General features: G+C 44.9%; 1 protein-coding gene across 11 annotated transcripts in view; it reads right to left on the reverse strand.

The window, feature by feature from the left end:
* The window catches only part of UIMC1 (ubiquitin interaction motif containing 1), a 94,008-nt gene that overhangs the window by 21,571 nt on the left and 47,858 nt on the right, over positions 1-24,579 (reverse strand). For all 11 annotated transcript variants that reach the window (XM_084839366.1, XM_084839365.1, XM_084839367.1 and 8 more), the window contains 4 exons: positions 23,891-23,970; positions 18,535-18,700; positions 9,133-9,211; positions 6,813-6,939 (listed from right to left, as the gene is read on the reverse strand). In XM_084839366.1, coding sequence (XP_084695492.1) covers positions 6,813-6,939; positions 9,133-9,211; positions 18,535-18,700; positions 23,891-23,970 — 452 coding nt within the window. The remainder of the gene's footprint in view (positions 1-6,812; positions 6,940-9,132; positions 9,212-18,534; positions 18,701-23,890; positions 23,971-24,579) is intronic.

The raw sequence follows: 24,579 nt of genomic DNA on the forward strand, positions 1-24,579 counted from the left end.
CTAAGTTCCCCTATCTCTGCAAGCAGCAACCAACGAAGGCCGTGATGGTGAAGAAATCCTAAGCCTCAAGGGAAGCACACCATGCATTTTAGATTACTAGCTGTTCTGGGAGAATGAGGAGGAGGAGATGGTGCAGGGTTGCTGCTTTTGGCAGCAGCTGTAGTAGGACTCTTGTAACATCAAATTTCAGCCAAGGAATCAAATGTAGGCTAGAGACTCAATTCCTATTCTATTATGCTGTGCCTCTGTTCTATTATCCCCTTTGCATAACCAAATGTCATCTGCCGTTAATCACAGTCTTTTGGTTTCTTTTAATTGCACACCCAGTGCTCTATGGTTATCAAGTAGAATACCAAAGTAAACTCATCAACTTTGAAGGTTCGAATTCTTTGGAAGTAATGATTCTTCTTTTAAAATTCTTCTTGTGCACTTCAAGGAACTTTGGGCAGGCATCTCTGCAGCTCGCCCAGGGAAGAGAGGCAAGAGCAGCTGGGGTCAGGAGACACAATGCTCAGTGGGAGCTCACTCATGCCAGTTTTGAAGAGCAACAGGGCCTACGTTGGACTTGGGGGGCATATAGCACCTCCTGCATCTGCTTTAAACACAAGACCGGCTTTGACCACATAGAAGAAAGAGGTTTGGGAAGCCAAGTTAGTGGCACAAACAGAGGCTTCCCACTGTGCTGAAAACTGCATAACGCTTGGCTGTGTCCCAGCCAAACTCATCAACAGGCAATCTCGTCACTTGCACGCGAATCCCTGAGGGGCAGGGGCCTGTGATGGATTTAAGGGATTAGACAAAACTGAGACATCATGTTGCATCTTCCTGCTGAGAAATCACATTGCCTTAACATTCGCGCTGCTGCCATGGATTACAACCTCGCCGTCAGAAATAAATCAGCAAGGAGGCAGCACACAGACCTCTACTGCAAACAAGATGGGCAGTGCGCATAATGTGGCAGGCTACTGTATCAGAAGGAGCCACAGGAGCAGGATTCTGATGCCCCATTAGCTGCCCACTCCAAGCTGCAACCCCACCTCCAGAGCTCAATTGCCCACTCACTGAGACCACGCACTCCCCAAATCAAGCTGTTCTTCCAGGTTCCATAGCTTGTTCACTTCTACTCTTTCGTAGATGCAATTTCTCAAACATTTATTCAGTGTTTCTGCTTGCATTCACTAGCTTGCACTTCAATAGTGAATTCGGTTTTAAACTTGCCTAAACACTGCCTGATAATACATTTAAAGTTACATATTTTGCACTCATAAAGGCCACTGACAGGTATCCCTTTCTTCTCATCCATGTGGGAACAAATGATACTGCCAAGCGGAGCTATGAAGAAATCACTTCAGACTTTGAAGCTTTGGGAAGGAAACTCAAGAACTTTGGGACCCACATAGTTTTCTCATCCATCCTTCCAGTAGTTAGAAGAGGGATAGAAAAAGAAAGAAAAATACTCCAGGTGAATGACTGGCTACGAAGGTGGTGTTGACGCGAGATTTGGATTCTGGGACCACGGGCTATACTTCCTGGAAGATGGGCTGTCGGCAAGGGACGGGTTGCACCTCACAAAGGATGGGAAGAAAGTGTTTGGCCACAGCATGAAGAACTTCGTCAGGAGGGCTTTAAACTGAATCCTACAGGGAAGGGAGATGTAAAGTTGGGGGTAACAATGGATGAAGGCTCATGCACCGCAGCAGAGAGAACAGCTCTAATAGCGCCCAATAATAGTCTTCAGACACATGTAGGAAGAAAGCCAGACTATGAAGCACATGGTCTTCAATCTCTATATACTAATGCCCAGAGTATGGGAAACAAACAGAATGAACTTGAACCCTTAATACAAGAGGGAAATTGTGACTTGATAGGTATAACACTGAGACTTGGTGGGATGACTCTCATGACTGGAATACAGCAATTGAAGGATATAACTTGTTCAAAAAGAACAGGAGGAACAGAAAGGGAGGTGGGATTGCACTGTATGTGAAAAATACATATCTCTGCACAGAAATACAGGAGGATGAGCTTGGTAGCCCCATCGAGAGCATCTGGATCAAAATAAATGGAGCAAAGAATAAAAGAAACCTGGTGGTCGGAGTCTACTACTGACCACCCAATCAAAGAGAAGACGAGGATGAAACTTTTGAAAAGCAAATAGCCAATGTGTCAAGGAAGCATGATGTGGTAGTAATGGGGGACTTCAATTTCCCCGATATTTGTTGGGAGACAAATTCTGCAAAACATGGCCCCTCCAGGAAATTCCTGACTTGTGTGGCAGATAACTTCCTCCTACAGAAAATAGAGGAAGGAACTAGAGGATTGGCTATCCTTGACTTGATCCTAACCAACAGAGATGACTTAGTGGATAAAGTAGCAGTTACAGGTACTCTGGGGGAAAGCGACCATGTTGTTCTTGAGTTCTTGGTTCTAAGGGAAGCAAAAGCCGAGTGTAGTCAAACGAGTACCCTGGATTTTAGGAAAGCTGATTTTAATAAACTCAGAACAGTGATAAGTAAGGTCCCATGGCAAGCGACGCTAACAAGAAAAGGAGTCCAAGATGGGTGGGAGCTTTTTAAAAAGGAAATTCTCAAGGCACAATCACAAACAATTCCAACAAGAAGAAAAGGTGGAAGACAACAGAAGAAGCCAGTGTGGCTTCACAAAAAGCTTAGAGACGACCTGAAAACAAAAAAGGACACATACAGGAAGTGGAAAGAAGGCCAAGCAACAAAGGAAGAGTACAGGCAGGTAGCACAGAATTGCAGGGATGGCGTCAGGAAGGCTAAAGCTGAGAACGAGCTGAGGTTAGCGAAGGATGCTAAAAGCAACAAAAAGGCTTTCTTTAGCTATGTGCATAGTAAAAGACAAAGGAAAGAAACGGTGGTTCAGCTATTAAATAAGGATGGCAAAATGATAACAGATGACAAAGAAAAGGCAGAGGTGCTCAATTCCTACTTTGGCTCAGTCTTCTCCCAAAAGAGGGTCTATGACCCCCCCCCGGCAAAGGCGAAGTACAGGCTGAAGGGGCAGGATTTCAGCTTGAGATCGATAGGCATATGGTCAAGGAACACCTAATTACTTTGAATGAGTTCAAATCTCCAGGGCCAGATGAACTGCATCCTAGAGTAATAAAGGAACTGGCAGAAGAACTCTCAGAACCGCTGTCTATTCTCTTTGAGAAATCATGGAGGATGGGGGAAGTGCCAGATGACTGGAGGAGGGCTAATGTTGTCCCAATCTTCAAAAAGGGTAAAAAGGAAGAACCTGGGAACTACAGACCAGTGAGTGTGACATCAATCCCTGGGAAAATTCTGGAGCAGATTATAAAGCAATCCATCTGTAAGCACCTTGAAAACAATGCCATGATTACTCGAAGCCAACATGGATTTGTCAAGAACAAATCCTGCCGGACAAATCTGATCTCATTTTTTGATCAAGTAACCCCCCTTGTAGTCTGTGGGAATGCTGTAGACATAATATACCTCAGCTTCAGCAAAGCTTTCGACAAAGTGCCCCCTGATATCCTGATGAGCAAACTAGCTCAAAGTGGGTTAGACGAAACAACGATCCGGTGGATCCACAGTTGGCTACAGAATCGGACTCAAAGAGTACTTATCAATGGGACCTTCTCAAACTGGGGAGAGGTAACAAGTGGGGTTCCACAGGGCTCAGTCCTGGGCCCAGTGCTTTTCAACATTGTTATTAATGACTTGGAGGAGGAGGTGCAGGGAATGCTGATGAAATTTGCAGATGACACAAAATTGGGCGGGATAGCTAATACTTTGGAAGACAGAAACAAAATTCAAAGTGATCTTGATAGACTGGAGCGCTGGGCAGAAAACAAGAGAATGACATTTAACAGGGATAAATGCCAACTTCTGCACCTAGGAAAAAGAAACTAAATGCACAGTTACATGATGGGGGATACATGGCTCAACAACCCTACAGGTGAGAAGGATTTTGGAATTGTTGTCGATCACAAGCTGAATATGAGCCAACAGTGTGATGTGGCTGCAAAAAAAGCCAATGCTCTTTTGGGCTGCATTAATAGAAGCATAGCTTCCAAATCCCGGGAAGTATTAGTTCCCCTCTACTCAGCACTGGTTAGGCCTCATCTGGAGTACTGTGTCCAGTTCTGGGCACCACATTTTAAGAAGGATGCAGACAAACTGGAGAGGGTTCAGAGGAGAGAAACAGAGATGATCAGGGGACTGGAAACAAAGCCCTATGAAGAGAGACTGAAAGAACTGGGCATGTTTAGCCCTGACAACAGAAGACTGGGGGTAGATATGATAGCGCTCTTCAAGTACTTGAAAGGTTGTCACAGAGAGGAAGGCCAGGATCTCTTCTCGATCATCCCAGAGTGCAGGACATGGAATCATGGGCTCAAGTTACAGGAAGCCAGATTCCGGCTGAACATCAGGAAAAACTTCCTGACTGTTAGAGCAATACGACAATGGAAGCAATTACCTAGGGAGGTGCTGGGCTCTCCCACACCGGAAGCATTCAAGACGAGGCTGGACAGCCATCTGTCAGGGATGCTCTGGCTTGGATTCCTGCATTGAGCAGGGGGTTGGAACCGATGGCCTTGTAGGCCCCTTCCAACCCTACTATTCTATGATTCTATGATATCTCCTTGAAAATGAATTCTTTCTGCTAGTGCACCCTTCATTTTTCTAAAATGACCCCTTGGTGTGCATGGCATGACATGGGACCATGGTAAATTCCTGGATGTCATTGAAATATGAGGTGAAGAGCAAGTTCAGAGTGAATTGAACTGAGGGAGAGACTTTTCTCTCCTCTACTCCCTGTCAGTCCACCAGTAAAGAGAGATCTCCCAATTTGCACAGGTGCTGTAGTCTGGTGTAAAGTAATATGGCAGAACCCATCTCTGCTCAAGATTGAACTTCTGAGCAGGGAAACATCTTTGCCAATGCCATCTGTGGCATTGCAGGAAACAATGTATTCTCCTGCAATGTCTACAAAAGAGATGGCCGTGAATGTTTATAAACAAATAATATTGTGGGCTGAGTATGTGAGTCACTGTAGGAGTAGAATAGAATGCATTTTCACAATGCAGAAGTGTGGGACAGCTGCTAACCACAAAGTATAATGGAGCAATGTAGGCGTAAATGTACAAATTATGGTCAAACATCCCATGAGAACTCAAAAGAAAGAACCACCTACTTGGAGACTGAAAGGAGGTGTAAGAAAAGCAAGACACACCCCTTAACAGAGATTCAGGGATTCATGATCAACTGCTTCATAGTAACAAACTTCTATGAATGTAACACATCACGTAGGGGTGGGGAAAACATGCATGCTGCTCCAGCATCTGACCTGCCAGTGCCGAGGGAAGAGCAGGTGGAATGCGACCTCAAAAGGTGGAGCAGCTATATATGTTGCATTGGTTGCAAAGTGAGACTTGCGCAAGGATGAGAAGCTTTGCAAAATATGTATGCCTGTATGCATCCTGAAATAAGACATTTTTGTTCTGGTTCAGCGGGGCCAACTACCAAGGAATGGCTCTTTTAGACAGATTTATATGTTCTGCAAACTCCACATTTGCACCACCGAGGAATGCTAAGTTCCCGGTGCCAGGAGAAGAGATAGTCTTGTTGCTCCAGAGAAATGCAGCTGTTCTAGAGGTCCTGCCTTGCCAAGCATGTGGATACTTTTGTAGAACTGCTAGAGAACAACATAGAGCAATATCTGTACATTTTGTGTGTACTGAAATGTGACTGCAGGGGAGAGAATTGATCTTCTGAGATTCACATATTTTAACAAGTTTCTAGCTCTTATGGATGTGGAAAAAACACTTCGCAGGCAGTGCCAAGTCAGAAATGGGGGGCGGGGAGAGAGAAAGCTGGGCTTATAGCAGTCAAAGACTGAGACTTCATGGTACTTCTCTCTCATTCTACCCCAAGAATTCAGAATCTCATCCTATCCCAATAATTCAAGAATCTCATTTTAGGCAAACAGTCTTATGAGAAAGATTAGGCTGAAGGGATAAAAATTTGCCAAAGGCCATCCACTGAGGCTCAGTGCTAAGTAGTGATCTGAACTTCCTCTCTGCCTGGAGTCAGCTCATGGAAGGGCAGCTCTCAAGCTGCTGGTAATGTGTCTGAATGGCATTATAGCCAAGTTTTTATTTGTAGTCAGAAGTATAACATTTAGCTGCCACACAGAAGCTCACTTCCTCTCCCTGCTGAGCATCTAACTCTAACCCATTATTCCTAACGGTTACACCTTGGAGCACAGTGCTTGGATTTTGTTTTTATGCACAGTAGTCAATCCCATGTAGTTGGGGTCTGCTCAGAATGATAAACCATATGGGCAGGGATGCACTGTGTAGGTTGAATCCATGGACCAGGCACCCTCCTGGAGAGCTAATGCCATGCAAAAGGCCTGAAAGAGCATCCTACCAACATAGTTATTTCATTTAGTGGTGGGGAACCTGTGGCCCTCCAGATGTTGTTGGACTATAACTCTCATCATTCCGGACCACTGGCCATGGTGGCAGGGCTGATAGGAGCTGGAACAACATCTGGAGAGCCCAAGTTCCCCACTCCTGATTTAGACGCAGACCCCTGCTGGGTGGGATCAACTCAAGGAAGAGCAGCGCTCAAGCACCTGGGGGTAAGTCTGCATGGCATCATAGCTGAGCTTACTTTTCTGATTAGAAGTATTGGCCAGACACAGCCTCCCTTTTGAAAATGGTAGAGACAGGAGCAGACCTGCTGGAATGTGCATGTAAATATGACCTAAAAAAGCCAGCACGTTTTCAGCCGTGTGAAAGTGTCTACCCTCACCTTTGTACGCCGCAGCCTCCTGCCACCTGGGGCTCCACTGGCAGTCCGGCTCCTGAGACAGCCATCAACATGCCTCTGATACTCTTTCCATGGCACCAGACACTTACAGAGGTAACACTTCTCATACCTGCCAGGCCAGAAGAGAGAGGAGCACATTAGGATTCACTCTGCCTCGAGTGCTTCTGCTTCTCCAAGTCATTCTGTGGGTAAGCCTCATCAATGGAACTGGATTGGCACAGCGGGATGACCAATAAAACTGGCCTGATGCCCAATCAAAAGGATGGAGTGATTAGCAGTTTTCTCCCAACTGCTTTTCTGTGTCCTGCTGCTGCAGCAGTGGGATGGTAATGAAATCAGCTCCTCTAACTATCTTAAACAATGCCAGTTTCCCTTCAGATATAAAACACCTTGTCAACACAGCTGAAATGAAGTGCTATGCTTTTTGCAAAATGGAGCTACATTTTGCCCAAAAAGCCAACCAAGTGTGTTAAATCAGAGATGTGTTTTCCTGGGTCTGAATGAATTCATCTAACTAGTATATCAAGTCTTCCAAGGTACCATCTGCATTTTAGAGCAGGCAGCATTGAAATGGCAACACCGCATATGAAACTGGTGCCAGAGAATTTGGCAGAAATGCCCTTTTCTCTCAACTCTAGTGTTACTTGAAGCAGCTCAACTGTGTTCAAATGTTCCCCTGCCCCTGCCCAAAAAGTAAGGAAGGGTACACCCAAGAGAACAACAGGAAAGTGAGTGCAACGGTGGAACTAGATGCAGCTGCTTAACTGTAGGTCCTGCATTGGAGTCTGTCAAGCCATACCATTCCATGGCATTTAGAATGGGTCCGAAGAGTCCCCTTCATGCTCCGTTCTGCAGTGCTTCTCCATATTTTCTTTCCAGTCACTGCTGATTACCAAGATAATGTGTCTAAACAGAAGCTGTCCTCTCTATAATTAGCCTAATTCCATTAGTGATGTTGCCATCCAGTGTTGGTAACAGCAAAATTAATTCCATGGCAGGGATTTTTACTGTCAGATCCTTTCTTATGATGCTGTGTGGGTTGGAGGAGGAGGAGGAGGGGGGGGGGGCGGCAGTGAGAAAGATTAAACAAAACCATATCCGTCTGAACAAAGTCTAATTTCATTAACGATATCACTACAGGTACCATGCTTGCCAGCCTTCTCCATCACAGCTTTTCTCTGACAGAGACGTGTAGAAATGCATTCAAAACTAGCTCACTTTTCAACAGCTACCTGCTCTTAGAGCTTGCCTACAGCCTAAGTTAACTTACTACAGCTCACGGCTTGGCTGCTTTGCAGGGTGTTGTACTTGCCTGGATTGTTGTACTTGCCTGCTCTATCAACAGTTGCTGAATTATTCCCAAATGGCATGATTTGTCCCAGGACAAAAAAAAGGCTGCCCAAGCTTTCTAGGTATGGTTTTCTACTCCCATGGGATTTTGCTTGTCAGCCACTGTTATAGATCACCCTTTTAAACTCAGAGCAATTAAAGATTGTACAATTCCACCACAATGAGCCATCACCCTTGCAGATTTGTGCAGATGTATAAGCCCCTCCAACACAAAACAGGAGCTAGAGATAAAACAGGTGCAACTGTTGTCCGCTCCATGTTGCATGGAAAGAGAATGTACAAAGGCAGCGGGGGGAGGGGGACAAGGAAACATGACAACCACAATGGCCAAGCATGGTGTTAACACTGGAGTACCAGCTCTACGTGTTTTTGTACTGTGCTGCTGTTAAAAGATTTGCACCCATTCAAAATGGTTCAACCTGAATTATGCAGACATGATCTCCAGTAGTGCTGACTGATACAAAGATGCTCTCTCTCTCTCTCTATATATATATATATACACACACACACACACACACTGCAGATCACCTGCTGGTTTAATCAATGACCACAGTGGAACAGTCATATATTTATATGCCAGCCCTAGCATTTCATTACCCTCCAATGTGACAAAGAAACAGAATCCAGCGCAAGGTTATGAAGACTGGGCACCAACCCTTATGTCTCTCATTGAGTTTTATGGGATAGTCTTGCTTCACCTGAAGCGCTGGCTACAATGATGAATGGAAGGGCAGGAGAGTTGGAGAGGGCAAATGACTACTCTCCATTGTTCTCCCTTGTGGAGATAGCAGCATATCAAAAGCCCCTAGAGAAACCATGTCCGATCCAATGCTTTCAAGAACATAGTACAGAGCTGGTGTGAAAAGTAAACATAGGAAAGAATGAGGTGGTTTTAGAGAGCCCTCAGAATTGAAGAGAAAAGGTGTTTCGAGATGGCATTGTACCTACTTACTTGTTAGTGTCTATAGATTCTGATGTCTCTTTGCAGCTGGTAACTTTACTCTTGGCTTCTCTCTGTCGCCGGGTCATCACTTCAAAACAAGAACAAAAATAGTTGCTCCACCTCTCTTCTTAAGAACCTTAAGAGGTTTGTCAGGTGCCCAACAAAATACACAATGCATGTTTTGGAAAACATTTTCAAAGCCCTCCTGCCTAGGCAGTACCAGTTCTTTTGGGGACATCACAGTGGGAAAAGTGAGAAGAGGTCTAGTTTACAATGGCATCATCTTGCCTGCTGTGAAAGTTGCTGCTGTAAAGCTTCTACCCAGAAAGAGCATTTGCTAACTTTCTTGTCCTTCTGACATGATATAACACCAAAACCTAATGAAAGCAGAGTTTAACTTGACTTGGCTTACATGAAAACTTTTGTTGTGCCAAGAATCTATAGCTTAGGTTCAACATTCATATTACCACTCTTGGCAGCCTAAAAAATTAGGTTAAGTATCTGCTGCTTTGGCACCTGAAATAAAGACTGTTTCCTTACTTGGTTCACCTACATAGGGCAGAACAGATATGGGCAACCTCAAAAATACAGGGTTGCTGTATGTAAGGGTTCAGGAGCCCTGTCTCTTCCAGAGCAGTGCTTCAAATCCTAGGAGGTGCAAGACCTCATGGCTCAGTCAGGGCTGTGATGGATGAAAGATCTCAAAGAATAGCAGTGAAAACTATTCCAGTGGCTTTGTATACAATATACAGCTATGTATTACAAGTCTGGGATCAAAGGGGAAAACCTTGTAGTGTAGGCAGAATTCTATTTAGTGTGTAATACAAAAACATCCAATTTATATAGTCAGAATAAACCAGGTACATTTGAAAACATTGCTTTAAGGTACATCTATTTTGAGTGAAATCCTGGGTTTTGTAAGACTTTGGAATCTTTTGCCAAGGAGAAGGGATTGGGACAAAGAGCCTTGGGAGCGGGGGGGGGGGGGTGCGCAACAGACATTTTCTCCTCAGATCATATAAATCTTTTGCCTTTTAACAGAAGATCTATCACCTGATCACCAGATGTCCCATCCAAGATTCCATTTAGGCTCCACACCTTCAGATCTAACCCACATAATTTGAACCTTCTCTTTGCAACCATGAGAACTAGAAACATACTTTAACCACACACACACACACACACACACACACACACGACAAACAAATGCTAATGAAGTGGAGTTTTACACTGCACTTAAATACACATACATACCACCCCCAAGCAATGACTCTCCTCTTTTTCCAATTAGAATCCGCAATGGTGACAACGAAATCAGTGATGTTTGTCAGCAAGCCCAGCCAGATGCCCCAGCCTTTTTCACCAGACATCTATAGGGGTAATTCTTAAGTGTTTGTTTCATACAGCTGAATTCCTTTCAACATATTCCTGTTGACAGGCCACCAGCTATGCTACTTGGGGAACATATCAGATATCCTCAGCCATTTCCACCAGGATGCTAGGGTTTCTAATGCAGAAACAGATGTTACTTTCAGCACTCTTGGGCAATCTAGTGGAGAGGACACTGCATTAGAACACTTTTACAGCCTGGTATCAGATCTTCCTGTGCTCAATACTCTCATTAGGAGAAAGGTCTGAATCAGTGTTATAGGCACTATAAAACTGTTACGGTTTGCTCAACATCTGCTGCAAAGTGGGTGCCCACAGAGTTCAGAACAGAAAGATGCCTTATCAGTGCCAGCACAGCCTGGGCCTTGAAGCATACATTTTGGCTCCACATTTCCTTTGTCCCTGTTCTCTTGGTGGTTGCTGTAACAGACTGGCTCATCTGCTAGTTTAAAAGGATGCATTTTCCCCACTTATATGCTGCAGTGACCAGTATGCAGTTTGTGTGCTCTCTGGGCTGACATTTATCCTTACACAGGATTCTGGGATGCCCACTGCGTGTGGGTGTGGGGAGTGGAGCAACATACACATTCACAGAGATGCTGACCAGTCATCAAAAGAGGACAGCTCTTGCTTCTGTGAGACTAGCCTAGATCCAAGTCATCGACCTGGGTACAAGAGGCTTCCATGCCCTGCTGTTAATCCCAGAGTCACTTGACACTCCCAAAGGCTTTTTAACAAGCCTGTTTGCAGCAAAAGCAGAGCAAATCTCTAAGCCAGTGCACAGTTAATATTCCTATAACAGTCTCTCTCTCTCTCTCTCTCTCTCACAGTGCCTTGTGCACAGCTCAGGTGTTAATCAGTGCTATTTTTTTCCAGGAGAAGAGAACACATCTGGCACAGCAAGCCTGCTAGAAACCTTTGGGACTGGCACTATAGAAACACCAGGAAAGACCTACAGCTGTACTGCCAAGAGCAGCAAGAGAAAGAGCAGGGATGGCATCACCGATAGGTTCAGCCTGTCACAGACGGGTTGGCCTGCTCCCATTCCAAATGTGGAATTCAACTGTGCCACTGCAGGGCTGTGCCAGCACAGCTTACCTCCAGCAGAGAGAGCAAGCCTAGAACAAGGTTCCCAAGGAGAACACCAAGTGGGAAAAAATCTCCCTAACAGAAACTACTAACAGATAAATCTCCTCTCAGAGCAAGAAAGAGAATGTGGATGCCTTTCAAACACTGATACAAAATGAGCACAGCACCTTTCCTCAAAACATGCTGGGTTAAGTCAGACACATTCACAATGTTCATGTAGCTGAATTAAAACTTCATCAGCTTCAGATTTCTTCCTGTCTGTTCAAAAGAAGCCTGCATCCTCTGGGCTTTTCTAGCCTTTTTGGTGCATTCCACATTGCCTAGTCTTCAACTATTCAATGAGGATGGCAAAATGATAACAGATGACAAAGAAAAGGCAGAAGTGCTCAATTCCTACTTCGGCTCCATCTTCTCCCGAAAGAGGGTCTATGACCCCCCAGCAAAGGTGAAGTACAGGCTGAAGGGGCAGGATTGCAGCTTGAGATCGATAGGCATATGGTCAAGGAACACCTAATTACTTTGAATGAGTTCACATCTCCAGGGCCAGATGAACTGCATCCTAGAGTAATGGCAGGAGAACTCTCAGAACTACTGTCTATTATCTTTCAGAAATCATGGAGGATGGGTGAAGTGTCAGATGACTGGAGGAGGGCTAATGTTGTCCCTATCTTCAAAAATTAGGAACCTGGGAACTACAGACCAGTCAGTCTGACATCAATCCCTGGGAAAATTCTGGAGCAGTTTATAAAGCAATCCATCTGTAAGCACCTTGAAAACAATGCAGTGATTACTCGAAGCCAACATCGATTTGTCAAGAACAAATCCTGCCAGACAAATCTGATCTCATTTTTTGATCAGGTGACCTCTCTTGTGGACTGTGGGAATGCTGTAGACATAATATACCTCGACTTCAGCAAAGCTTTCGACAAAGTACCCCATGATATCCTGATGGGCAAACTAGCTCAAACTGGGCTAGATGAAACAACGATTAGGTGGATCCACAGTTGGCTACAGAAGTGCTTATCAGTAGGATCTTCTCAAACTGAGGAGAGTTAATGAGCGGGGTACCACAGAGCTCAGTCCTGGGCCCAGTGCTCTTCAACATTTTGATTAATGACTTGGAGGAGCAGGTGCAGGGAATGCTGATCAAATTTGCAGATGACACAAAATTGGGTGGGATAGCTAATACCTTGGAAGACAGAAACAAAATTCAAAGTTATCTTGAAAGGCTGGAGTGCTGGTCCAAAAACAACAGAGAAATTTAATAGGGATAAATGCTAAGTTCGGCACCTAGGAAAAAGAAACCAAATGCACAGTTACAAGATGGGGGATACTTGGCTCTACAATATTATATGTGAGAAAGATCCTGGAATTGTTGTATGAGCCAACAACGTGATGTGGCTGCAAAAAAGGTAAATGCTATTTTGGGCAGCATTAATAGAAGTATTGCTTCCAAATCACGTGAGGTACTTGTTCCCCTCTACTCAGCATTAGCTAGGCCTCATCTTGAGTACTGTCCAGTTCTGGGCACCACACTTTAAGAAAGGTGCGGACAAACTGGAAAAGGTTCAAAGGAGGGCAACAAAGATGATCAGTGGACTGGAAACAAAGCCCTACAAGCAGAGACTGAACGAACTGGGCATGTTTAGCCTTGAGAAGAGAAGACTGAGGGGAGATATGATAGTGCTCTTCAAGTACTTGAAAGGCTGTCACAGAGAGGAAGGCCAGGATCTCTTCTCGATCATCCCAGAGTGCAGGACACGGAATCATGGGCTCAAGTTACAGGAAGCCAGATTCCGGCTGAACATCAGGAAAAACGTCCTGACTGTTAGAGCAATACGACAATGGAAGCAATTACCTAGGGAGGTGGTGGGCTCTCCCACACTGGAGGCGTTCAAGACGAGGCTGGACAGCCGTCTGTCAGGGATGCTTTGACTTGGATTCCTGCATCAAGTAAGGGGTTGGACTCAATGGTCTTATAAGCCCCTTCCAACCTTACTATTCTCTGATTCTCCATCCACCCTGAGATGGTCTGGGAGTCCAAGGTAACACATTAGAGTTCGTATAGTCCTGGAGGGCAAAATATGTGCCTCTCCTGGAGCTATTTTGTATAGCTTGGTAGATTCCTGAGCATTTCAGCTTTCTTTCTTTCTTTCTTTTTTAAAAGATGTGTACATTTTGAGGTTCGTTTTTTTTTCCGGTTCCTACAAACTTTTACAGCAAGCGTCTCCAAACTATCTCCTGGGTTATGGGAAAAAAAGATCCATCTTCCAATATGGCATCAGGCAAATCATATAACCTCAATGATTTCCTCTGGACTAGGCTCACTGAAAGCACAGTTTTCTTATTACTTAAAGATAAGTGTTGTTTCTTGGAAATCACCTTCATATCTGAAGAAATGTGAAACTACAAACTTGAGAACTAAGTATATTGGTCTCAGGGTACGTCTGTATGGGCCATTTTGAGTGGTCAGGTCAGGAGTCAAGAGGCAATCAAATACACAAAGGACTCCTGCAGCCCACACTGTGGCTCTATTCAGTCGATGCTGGTAACCTGTCTATCCACAGTATGGGGAGAAATGGTTGTGGGGCTAGCGTAGGTGGTGCACTCCACACAAGCCAAAGAATACTGTGCAACTTTCATTCCCAGAGGTTCCTTCCTGCCCTGCAATTTCCATGATAAAGCACCACAACAAGAGTGCAGGAAGCCCCACAAAGATACTGCCGCAGAGAGGACGCCAGCAAACCTCAGAGCATTTTTAGAGTCATGTCATGCGAGGGTCCGACTTCAGAAGTGGCCCCTGCTGGTTATATTTTCACGTATCATCCAGAGTGGGTAGGGCTGACATCCAATTCTTTGCAACTATTTGGGGAAAGTACCCCTGAATGGGAAAGAGATGATATCAAATGTGTGGTTGCTGTTTGCACTTCCACTGCCTCTACACAGGGCCTCCCCTGCCCCCCGTGTTAAGTATCTATTCTCATTTTCCAGCCATGCTATTTTTTGTGCAGCATCCTATTAATGGAAATAATTTCTTGTACGTCGGCCCTTCTAAGGAGTGATGAAGCTTTTCCCTGCGCCCGTTCTGTTACTTTTTTTTAAAATGCTGCATCAGTGCCGCTTCTCTTGGTGTTGAAGCTTTTTTTAAAACAGCATCAGCACGGCTACAGCTCAGAAAACTGAAGACTGTGTCACTTCGTGCCTGAGATTTGGCTGCAGGAAGAAGAAGAATGGCACCCTGCCTTGACCTATTATGAAGCTGGATGTCTTCAGCAAGATGGTCACTGTGGTGGAGGAGAAATGAAGTTGGACACATGTTGAGACTCAGGAAGGTAACAGCCAAGCTTTTGCAATATTATTCTTTAAACATTGCTGGAAATATTGGAGAGCAGAATGGAAGAGAATGAAAACCTTCCTCCCTAAGCCATTCCATAGTGATAGTTGTACAGGGCATCTCACACAGGGAACACCAGTAGGGGGACCGAAGTGCCTTCCTCGCTGTGCCAGAGTGACAGTTTGTCCAAGGAAGAGCTGCTGGCTTGCAGATGCCATCCCAGGAGATTTTGCTGCTGGAAGTGACCCCCCCCCCCGCCCCCCACTGCAGGACCAACACTTTAAAAGGTGTTACTGAGCCATTCGGACACTAATTCCTGCCTTCCCCTATTCCATCCACATGCTGCCACCTGAAGCAGGTCACTTCACCCTGCTGCATCAGGCAGGCCTGTCCTGGTCCGAGGGGGACACTGCAGCTACCAGCTCAGCAGAGCCTTCAACTAGTCCTGTAAAGCTGCTGACTCTGGCCTGGCTGTGCGGTCCGAGCAACAACTGTTCCCCCAGGCACAGACTATGCTCCCAGGTGTCTCATTCTTGAATCCTGCTTGGCTGTCTGCTCCCCAGCTTGCCTCCAGGCTTGTCAAGTTGCAACAGTGCCGATGACGGCGCTCTGCATGTTTCCCTAAATATAGATTCCAGACAGACTTGCCAAGGAAGAGACAGATCAGCTCAGGGCAACGTTTCCAACAGCCTAAATGTGCAACTTTCAGCCACAGCAGCTGTGTGCGCACAAAGAGACATGCAACTGCACTAGCTGGAATGAATGGCCCCAAGTATCATCCAAGCTGAAGCAGCTTCCTTAGGTTACAAGCTCAAACAAAGGCCAGCAAATTGGCAGTAGGCAGTAACCAAAGAGTAGACAGACAAGTCACAGGGGCTCCTTTGTAACAGAAAACACTAAAAGATGTTAAGAATTTATAGTACCAGACACCTTCAGAGTAAACCGAATTAAAAAGTCCTGAAAGTAGATCACTGACCCTTAAGCCAACTGTGAAGAAGAACTACAGCAGCCTTCTTGGAGCAGATCAAGAAGGAGGATGGCGAGGAGAGCTCTGATTTTCTTCCATACTGTGCTACTGCACTGATCACAGGGCAGCCAAATATAAACACAATTCTGAAGAAACTAGTCAAGTGCTGGGGATCAAAACACTGAATTTTCAAACTAGCATCAGTCAAGCTTGGCTCAGCAAGCTTCAGACAAAGCTGTACTAGCTTTTCAGGATACTGATTCAACAGGGAACTATGAAGGCACCTTAACTAACTTCACAGATGTAAACTTGGCCAGCCTTGGATTACTGAGATGGGGAAAAAAACCCAAACCCCAGACTGTATCATCAAGATTCAGATTTACCTAACTCAGGGATGCTTCCAGAAGAGGCTCTAAAAATATATTATGGAATAATGTCTAAGTTTTGTATTTCCTCCACTTCTCCCATTTCCAAGGCCCAAAACCATAGAACAAGTGTGCCATGACTAGTCACCTAAATTCCCTTTTCAGAATATGATTTTATTTTCTCATTACTATCACAGAACATAGTTTTATAAGCCATTTTCTTAATAGCTGCAATGAAGACCAGTTTACGTGATGCACAGTTATGATGAAAGCAAAAACTTTCTCTGTGTTGAAACTGGGACTTCTGCCCACACCTCAATATGTGCTAAGGTCCTAGAAACAATATGCTACATAACCCAGGATTGCTTCCACTGTATGCATAGCAGTGAACACATGTTGTGTGCAGTGTATATATTTATCTATGTATGTATGTGTAAGTAAAATAAATGAAACATATACATAGTACACAAGGTGTCTCACAGAAGGTAGGCATGTGACCCAGAGATGCTTTTAGGAAGCCAACAAACTCTTGTTGAATTCTGAGAAAAAAACTTACTTTCATTATACAGTTACTAGTCCTCATTGCAGCAGAGAGAGTTTTGGGCAAGGAATGGTAAAAGAGTTAGATGTTCAAAACCAAAGAAACTAGTATAAAAAGCAGCTCAAATTTACTACATTTAACTTTCACAATTTCTAAATCTATATAAGATTTCGTAAAGGCTGAGCCACTTTTCCACATTTCAGAGCAACAGTTTCAGAATAGGAGCAAAGCCCACTAATAATTTATTGCAGCTTGGCTTGACAAGGTTAACAAAAAAAAGCTGTGACAATTATGTTAATCACATGCCATTAAAAATTCAAATTGGCAACAGCCGTCTGGCTTATGATGTATTTCTAATGTTGTCCTAGGTACTGAGCAAGTGTCCTATCCCTACCTTAACAAAAGAAAGACTAGGCACTGCATTAGCGGCTCACTTCACTTGGCTAAAAGCTCAATATAAAATCACTGTGTTTGTGGAAAAACTGGACTGATATCCTAGTTAATTAAACCACAAAAATGTTATACCATCTGAGGCAGATAATTAATAGTGAATGGTCCTTATATGTACACATTCAATCCGCTCAAAGCTGTATTTGCTGAGATATCCGAGAGTCTTCTCCAGCATTCTGCAGGCAGAAAGATTACAAGAGCCATATAACGGTGTTGCCTATGTGCAACCTTCTTTTCTAAAGGGCTAGTCTTCAACATGGAAGTGAGGGAGTCTAAGGCTGTGGTTCTAAACACACTTACTAGGGAGCAAGACACACTGAACACAGTGGGACTTACTTCTGAGTACGTGTGTGTGTGTGTGTGTGTGTATGTTAAGCATTTAGGATGCTCTTCATAATAAGCAGACCCTGCCTTACTAACAAACACCTGAAGTGACTGGCTAGAAAAGACCTTTGCTGGGGTTAGCTCTTTTACTCTAGCAGTGGATGCAGGCCAAGGCTGGCCAAGATTTCTCAGTGGCAACAGGAAGTTTAGTGGGCCTGGAGCCAGATATGAATTGTAGATGAGAAACAGCAGCTAGTCAAGACCAAAGGGCTAGTGGGAATGATGGGAGGGGATGTGACAGAGGCTGGGTTGGAAAAAATCGTAGGTCTGATGGGTAGGTTAGATGCTAGGCCTAGGAGCTCCAGAGAAGGGTGCATACATGCTGCCCAAACTGTCAGGTGCCACAGGGCTTAAACCAGGAGCCCTGCTGATCAAGCACCAACTCACTGCTCCACTCAGGCTTCTGGTCAGGGGAAGGATCTGCAGGCAATTCCAGCAAAGTTTCACAGCACAGCAAGTCATGTGACACCAAAGGGCCCATCAGATGCCACTGGTGGATATAGAAGACTCTGGCTCTCCTCAGTGTTGGTAATTTGTTGCTGCAGGAGGGCACGAGGTCCTCCCTCTCCAACACCACCAGCCCATGAGCCTTTTCTTCATCTTGCCTGCCTCCAGGGTACTTATGCACACCCAGATCTAAGCACTTGACACACACAAAGGATTTGTCAGGAATCTTTTTTTAGGTATAGAATATGCCGTCCTCGGACAAGGCATCGGAATGGGTGACACACTGGATCTCATTTAACTCTGATTTTAAGATTATGTCTAAGATATGGTCCCAATAAGGACTACTCCAACTAATGCTTCAGCTGAAATACAAATACAGAAGGTGGGGCAGGAAGGGGATACAACCACCACAAAGAAGTGGCATGTGAGAACAGGTTTAACATACCTGGAGCATCTTCAGTTGTGTCCTCTCCTGTGCCATTACAATACATGGCATGTAGTTCAATTTCCGGAACTGGGAATCTGCGGTCACAGAGGGGACATGACATGGGGTCATCAGCTGGAGGGCTGTGTGCAGACATGTCCTCCCCTGTATCTTCATCTGCATCAGCCTGAGAAAGGGGATAAGAGATCAGCTAAGTTGGTCTCCTTGCAATTCTAATTCTTCATGCTCAACCTAGCTCCCATGATCTCCTTCAATTTCTGACCCTCCCAAGGCTCATCACTTCCAGCCCCAGTTCTTATTGCCCCTGAACAGGTCACTGATGAGCGAGCACTACAGCAATGATATCTAACGCTTACTTCAAAGACACTACACCCTCCCCAATCGCCACAAGGCTCCCCTGGAGAGCCATGCACTCTATTTAAAGCAAGGATCACCTGTGCTGCCACTGTGATTCTCTTGGGAAAGTGTAAAACATCCTTAAATTGAGGAAGTGAGAGCGCCGGCATGCAAAAACGAACACAACTGACAGAAACTGTATGTACCCAATCCAGAGTTTAGTCAGTCCATAGTTGGCAGTACTGCCTTCAGAGTGTGCACCCCTCCAGGAGAAAAGGAAGCTGCCCTCATCCTCATGGATAGTTTGACTCAATCAGAAGGCTTTACCTAGCTAGATCATGGGTTGCATCGTAGCAAGTTGTGGGTGTGCTTGTGTGATGGAGATATGTGTTGTACATTAATTTGGGTGTTTCGTATGACTATCGTACAGCCATTTTGTGTGCTGTCAGGTTTACTAAACCCAAAGGTTAAGCTACCAAATGAGACAATTGTTCCAAAGCTATGTGTATAGGAAGCCACTGTCAACACACCCTTTGATCACAATTCCATTCAATGGTGTTTCCTGATGGAAAAGACATTTTGGGTATCTTGTGGCTTCACTTGTATATTTCCTCTTTCCTAGCTTCCATTTGGGTACAAATCTCTATGTAAAAATAATCTGAAATGTAGCCAAAATGCTTTATCAAAGCCAGTCAACTCAGGAAGTCAACTTATATTTGAATGTAGGCGATTTTTCTCCCTCTCAAGCAGGGCACAGTTCGTTCCTGGAAAAACAGCACCACTTCGGGTGGCACCCACTTGGAATTCAAATCTGCCAGGTACTGTGAAAAAGTGGCCCATTTTTATGCTGTGATGGGGAGCACTACAAATGGACTGCTAACTTTTGAGAACTCTGCTAACGAAAAGCTGTGCCCTGACACAGTATTTTATGCTAGAATTTAGCTAATTAAGCATGCTATTTTTATGTTTATTTTCTTACATTTTATGACCTACTCTTGCTTTTTCCAAATAAACCTCTCTTTAAGATTATCTGTTTTGCCTTAAAAAACAAAACAAAAAAAAACATGCACACATTCTAGCTGCCACTGAGCAATATTACTTCCTGGGGCTCTTCTACTTGGATGATCCTGAGGGAGGGAGCTGGGCGTACCAAGAATATAACCATTTAAGAGTTGCTTTGCAGTATCAGACCAGCTGCTGGGGGACAAAGAATCAAGGAAGGCTGTTACCTTCACACCCTGCTTGTGTGGGCTTCCTGGAAGCATCTGACATGCCACCGCTGAAAACGGGAAGCTGGATTAGATGGACCCTTGGTCCAATCCAGCAGGGCTCTTTTTGTGTTCTTCCCAAAGGTCCAACTAGTTCAGCAGTCTGTGAGCTTCTCATCAGCACCTGGCTGGCCATTGTTAAAGAGAAACCAGACAAGACTGAGCTAGCCAGCCCATGTCACCTGTCCTTTAACAGCTGGCAATCAGAATGATAGGGTCCTAAATAGGGAGAGTCCTCTTTTAGACATCACAGGTAAAAGCCATTGATCAATCTATCCCTTTAGTACTGTGGCTAATCATCACAGCCAATAATGTTGGAAAAATTCCTGTGGCCTAAGTAGGAAAGGAGAGCATTGCTTTTGTGACAGTACTCATGTTTTGTGTTAACCAGGCACCTCTACCTACCTGGTTATTTACCTGTCACATCTGTATCCTACCCTTCTTCCAAGGAGCTAAGGGTGGAGTACATGGGGCATACGTTAAGCCCAAAAACTTGCCCAAGTGTACCCAGTAGGATTCACGGTGGAGTGAGAGATTTGACCCAAGTCTCCTCAGTCCAGGCTCAACACTGAATCCACAGTAACATAGGAAGCTGCCCTACCCTGCGTCAGTCTACTAGTCCATCTAGCCCAGTATTTTCAAAACTGACTGGCAGCGGCTCTCCCGGGGTTTCAGGCAGGATTCTTTCCGAGCCCCACCTGGAGACACCTGAGATCGAACCTGGGACCTTCATCAAGCAAAACATCTGCTCTACCACTGAGCTATAAACCCTCCTGCCACACATGCCACTGGCTTTCCAGTGACTAATATGTGGCAGAGTTAGCAGTTACTTTGGATTAACTCTCAGTATGAACTAAAAGCCACCTTGGGGGCTTCATGTGAATGTGAGAAACACGTTGGTTCAACAAGATCAGCCCCTAGTACTCTGGCAGGGATACAGGATGAAAGAAAACACATCAGAGGTGTTTCTTGGCTCTTTGTGGGATAAAGTTAAGCACTATTATCTGCATGTCATTAAACTCACCCATTTTTATCTCCAACAGAGAGTCACTGTACATGTCTCCCTTGGAAATGCAGGGGCTTTGCCTTAAACTATTCATGTTTGTAAGAGGTAGAAGGCTAACTACTGCCATCTTATTCGTAATACTGGAAGGCTTCTACCTAATGTCAGTCTACCTAAAAGGTTCCTAAACATTCAAAGCAAGGAAGTTTTGCCAGAACCATTAAAATGTCTGTTTAAATATTAAACCAGCTAGATGGAACCTGTGGGAAATAATCTAGGATGGGTGGTTTTTATTGGGGTGAGACAAGCAGGCATACATTCTCTCTCACACACACACACACACACACAGAAACTGTCATTTCTGTTCCTATAACTGTGCAGTTCCAAGGAAACCATCACTATAGGTAGTTTGACTAACTGCTTAAGCATGCTTCATGTTTTGTTTCATGAGTGGTCTCCATTATGTAGGCCTGTTGCTTAGCAGCTTCATTAAAGGATCTACATTGTCAAGCAAGAGCCCAATTCTATGCGAGGAATTTCATTGACTGATTGAAGACTGCTTGCATGTGTGGGGGTGTGCATGATTGGTTGTTGTTTTTTAAGGACCGATCTCAAATGTGCCAAATTCCCTGCTGACAGGTGATCAGCACCAAATTGCAGGGACTGTCAACAATTCTGCAGGCAAAACCCCACACAAAATCATTTTCTAAAGAGACCCAACGCCAAAGCGGAAGAATTGGGCTGAGAGTTCTGTGGTTGTTCAGCTACACTGCAGCTACTACAACAACAACACATCTTCCCGGGTATTTCACATCTTGGCATTGCTACATCTCGTTAAGTGCCATTATGCTGTGGTGTGTCATGAAGACATGCCAAGCACAGAATGAGACATGCCAAAGATGAAGAGTTCTGATCAAATCAGTGTTACCCTAATAAGATGACACATACACAGATGTGAAGAGCTCTCTGCTCCTTCCCATTTCCAGTTTACACAGCCTTGCAGATCACATCTTTTGCAAATACTAGGTGTCCAAATAAACTGCTTACACTCCCAAAGTAAATAGCTCATTGCAAATGTAAATGCGGCATTGTGTAGCAACACTCGTCAGCCCCTCCCCCGAATGGCTTTTGACAAGCCCTGGGAGAACGGCTGAGAGAAGCCTTAACTGCATGACTGACTGCCCACCCAGCAAACGGGAAAGCGGCACCATCCCACGCCATTTGCAAGAAGGGATCCCTGAGCGACAGAGGCCTCGTCCATTCAAACAGGGCTCATGCCTACGGGCCAGCAGCAGAGAAGCATTTGTGTGGATGGCATCTGCTGAACAGGAAACCAGGCTGGCTGCTGCATGGTTGACCTCCCATTAACCACTGAGCTCTAGTCTTTGTCCAGAGGGCTAAGGTTCAAATCCTACCATAGCATTTGAATCTCTCTGCTCAGCCAGGTTAGCACTGGAAGGCTTAAGATGGGCTGCTACCCTGTTCAGAGGGACCGTCATGCTGACCACCTGCTGACTGTCTGCCTGGATCATTGTTTTAAGAAGCAAGTCCCACCCTGGAACCATTCATAAAATGTAAGAGACCCTCCCATAGTTCTGTCCACCCTAGAGGTGTCCCTTCCATTTTTTTAAATCACTATGCAAATACAGCATAGGCTGTGTGAGCTCACATACTCATGTGGTTCACTATCTTACTCAGCCAAAAGGTCTAGCAGACCAATGGCACCCACTGCCTGAAAATCTCGAGCTATGAAAAGCATGAGAGAGGGGAAAAGGTGTATTAAGATGCCTGTGACAATGTGAGACTGCTCCTAACAGCCATCTTCACCAGACAGACACCCTGTACAGGCTGAAGACCTCAGGAATTAGCCTTTTACATATGAATCATCTTGTCAAGTTTCCCTGTATTCATGTATCCTGCCAGAATAGTACTTGGAAATCCCTTTGATATACCCCTCCCCCTTAAATTGCAGCCTAAATAGGCATGTTTACCAGAAACAGGAACTGAAGTCAGATGCCACTGTTGTGACAGCTGCATGGTGCCTGCAGGTGTGGTGATACAGGGAGGCAAAGCAAGGACAACAACATTCATTTGGTGATGACGTGGCAAGCAAGAGAAGCCTTTCTCTAGATGAATCTAGACTCTACAGAAACATCCAAGGTTAGTAAATCACAAAGGCCCGTAGTGACCATTCTAAAATTAAACATCAGACCAGTGCCAGAAAGTCTCACATTCTGCTCGCTCCCTTTTTGCGTAAGCATCCTACCCATCTCGACCCCAGAGAGCTGTAAAGAGCCAACAGCGAAAGTTTAATCACACTGCAAAGTCACAGTTTTGCCAACATGCTTGTAACCCCTTTTGTTCAGTCAGACATGTGCCCCTTGGGGACAAGCAACTGGCTCTCTTTCCTTAGCAGGGCCCAGCGGAGTCCTTGGACACATTGCAACCCATGTAGCACACATTGATAGGTGTTGCACGCAAGATGAGAAACGTGAGAAAGTCAACAGCAATCCCTTCAGCTAACAGAGGTGCCAAGTTTGCAGTCCATGGCCCCCACAGAGATAGGGGAACAGAAATTACTGGGAGGAGTTGTTGACAAAAGGGAGGGAGGACACCAGGAGACCCAATGAGAGCACATACACATTTCCTAGTGTAATTTGCAGAGCAACTCATTTTGGAAGATGGGCAGGAAACAAGACTCTGCATTCCAGAGGCTTCACTGGCTGTTATTCCTTAGGGATCTGCTTACCTGCAGACAGACATCTTTGCTGGATGAATGGATTTCTCCACTTTCAGGCTCGATAGCTTCTGATGGACTCGGCTGGGTCTCTGCAACAGAAGTCTCCCATGTTAGCAGCGGCCCAGCCCCGCCCCCGTTCTCCACAAGCCCCCCTCCACCACCACCCCCAGCACATTCCACACTAGCTGATAAAACTTATCCCATTTGCTTTACAGTGTCTTCACAGTTTCTAAACATTTTTTAGACTTGTCACAAATGTTAGCAGACAACGTGCAACAACATAGCTGGAGTAAAAGTTTAAAGCTACAGTACAGCAATGTGTGGAGGAAGCTACTGCCGCTCTACAGCTTAATGGGGAGCAGGAATCAATATGGTGTGGAGACTGGCTAGGTGTTTGCTGGGGAACAGCACATGCAAGAGCAAAGCTCTCCAACTCAGGACAAAACACACCGATTGCTTTGCTATACAGCTTGCCTTCTCTTTGTACCCTTAGAACACCACCCCTCAGTTATTACCAACGATGAAAGCCTCATCCAGCTTCCTGCAGGGAACCTTACAATTAAACCTGTTCCTGTAGGAGATGTGACACTGAAAAAAGCTTGCCTTAGAAAAAATAAATTTCAAAATCAGATTGGGTCTGGAAGAGAACAATTTAACCTTGAACAATTTTCTTGCTTACTGAATATAAGAAAAGTCCT

This window comes from Heloderma suspectum, chromosome 2, assembly GCF_057233095.1.
Source record: "Heloderma suspectum isolate Gila_16-S chromosome 2, 16-S_ref, whole genome shotgun sequence".
Classification (NCBI taxonomy): domain Eukaryota; kingdom Metazoa; phylum Chordata; class Lepidosauria; order Squamata; family Helodermatidae; genus Heloderma; species Heloderma suspectum.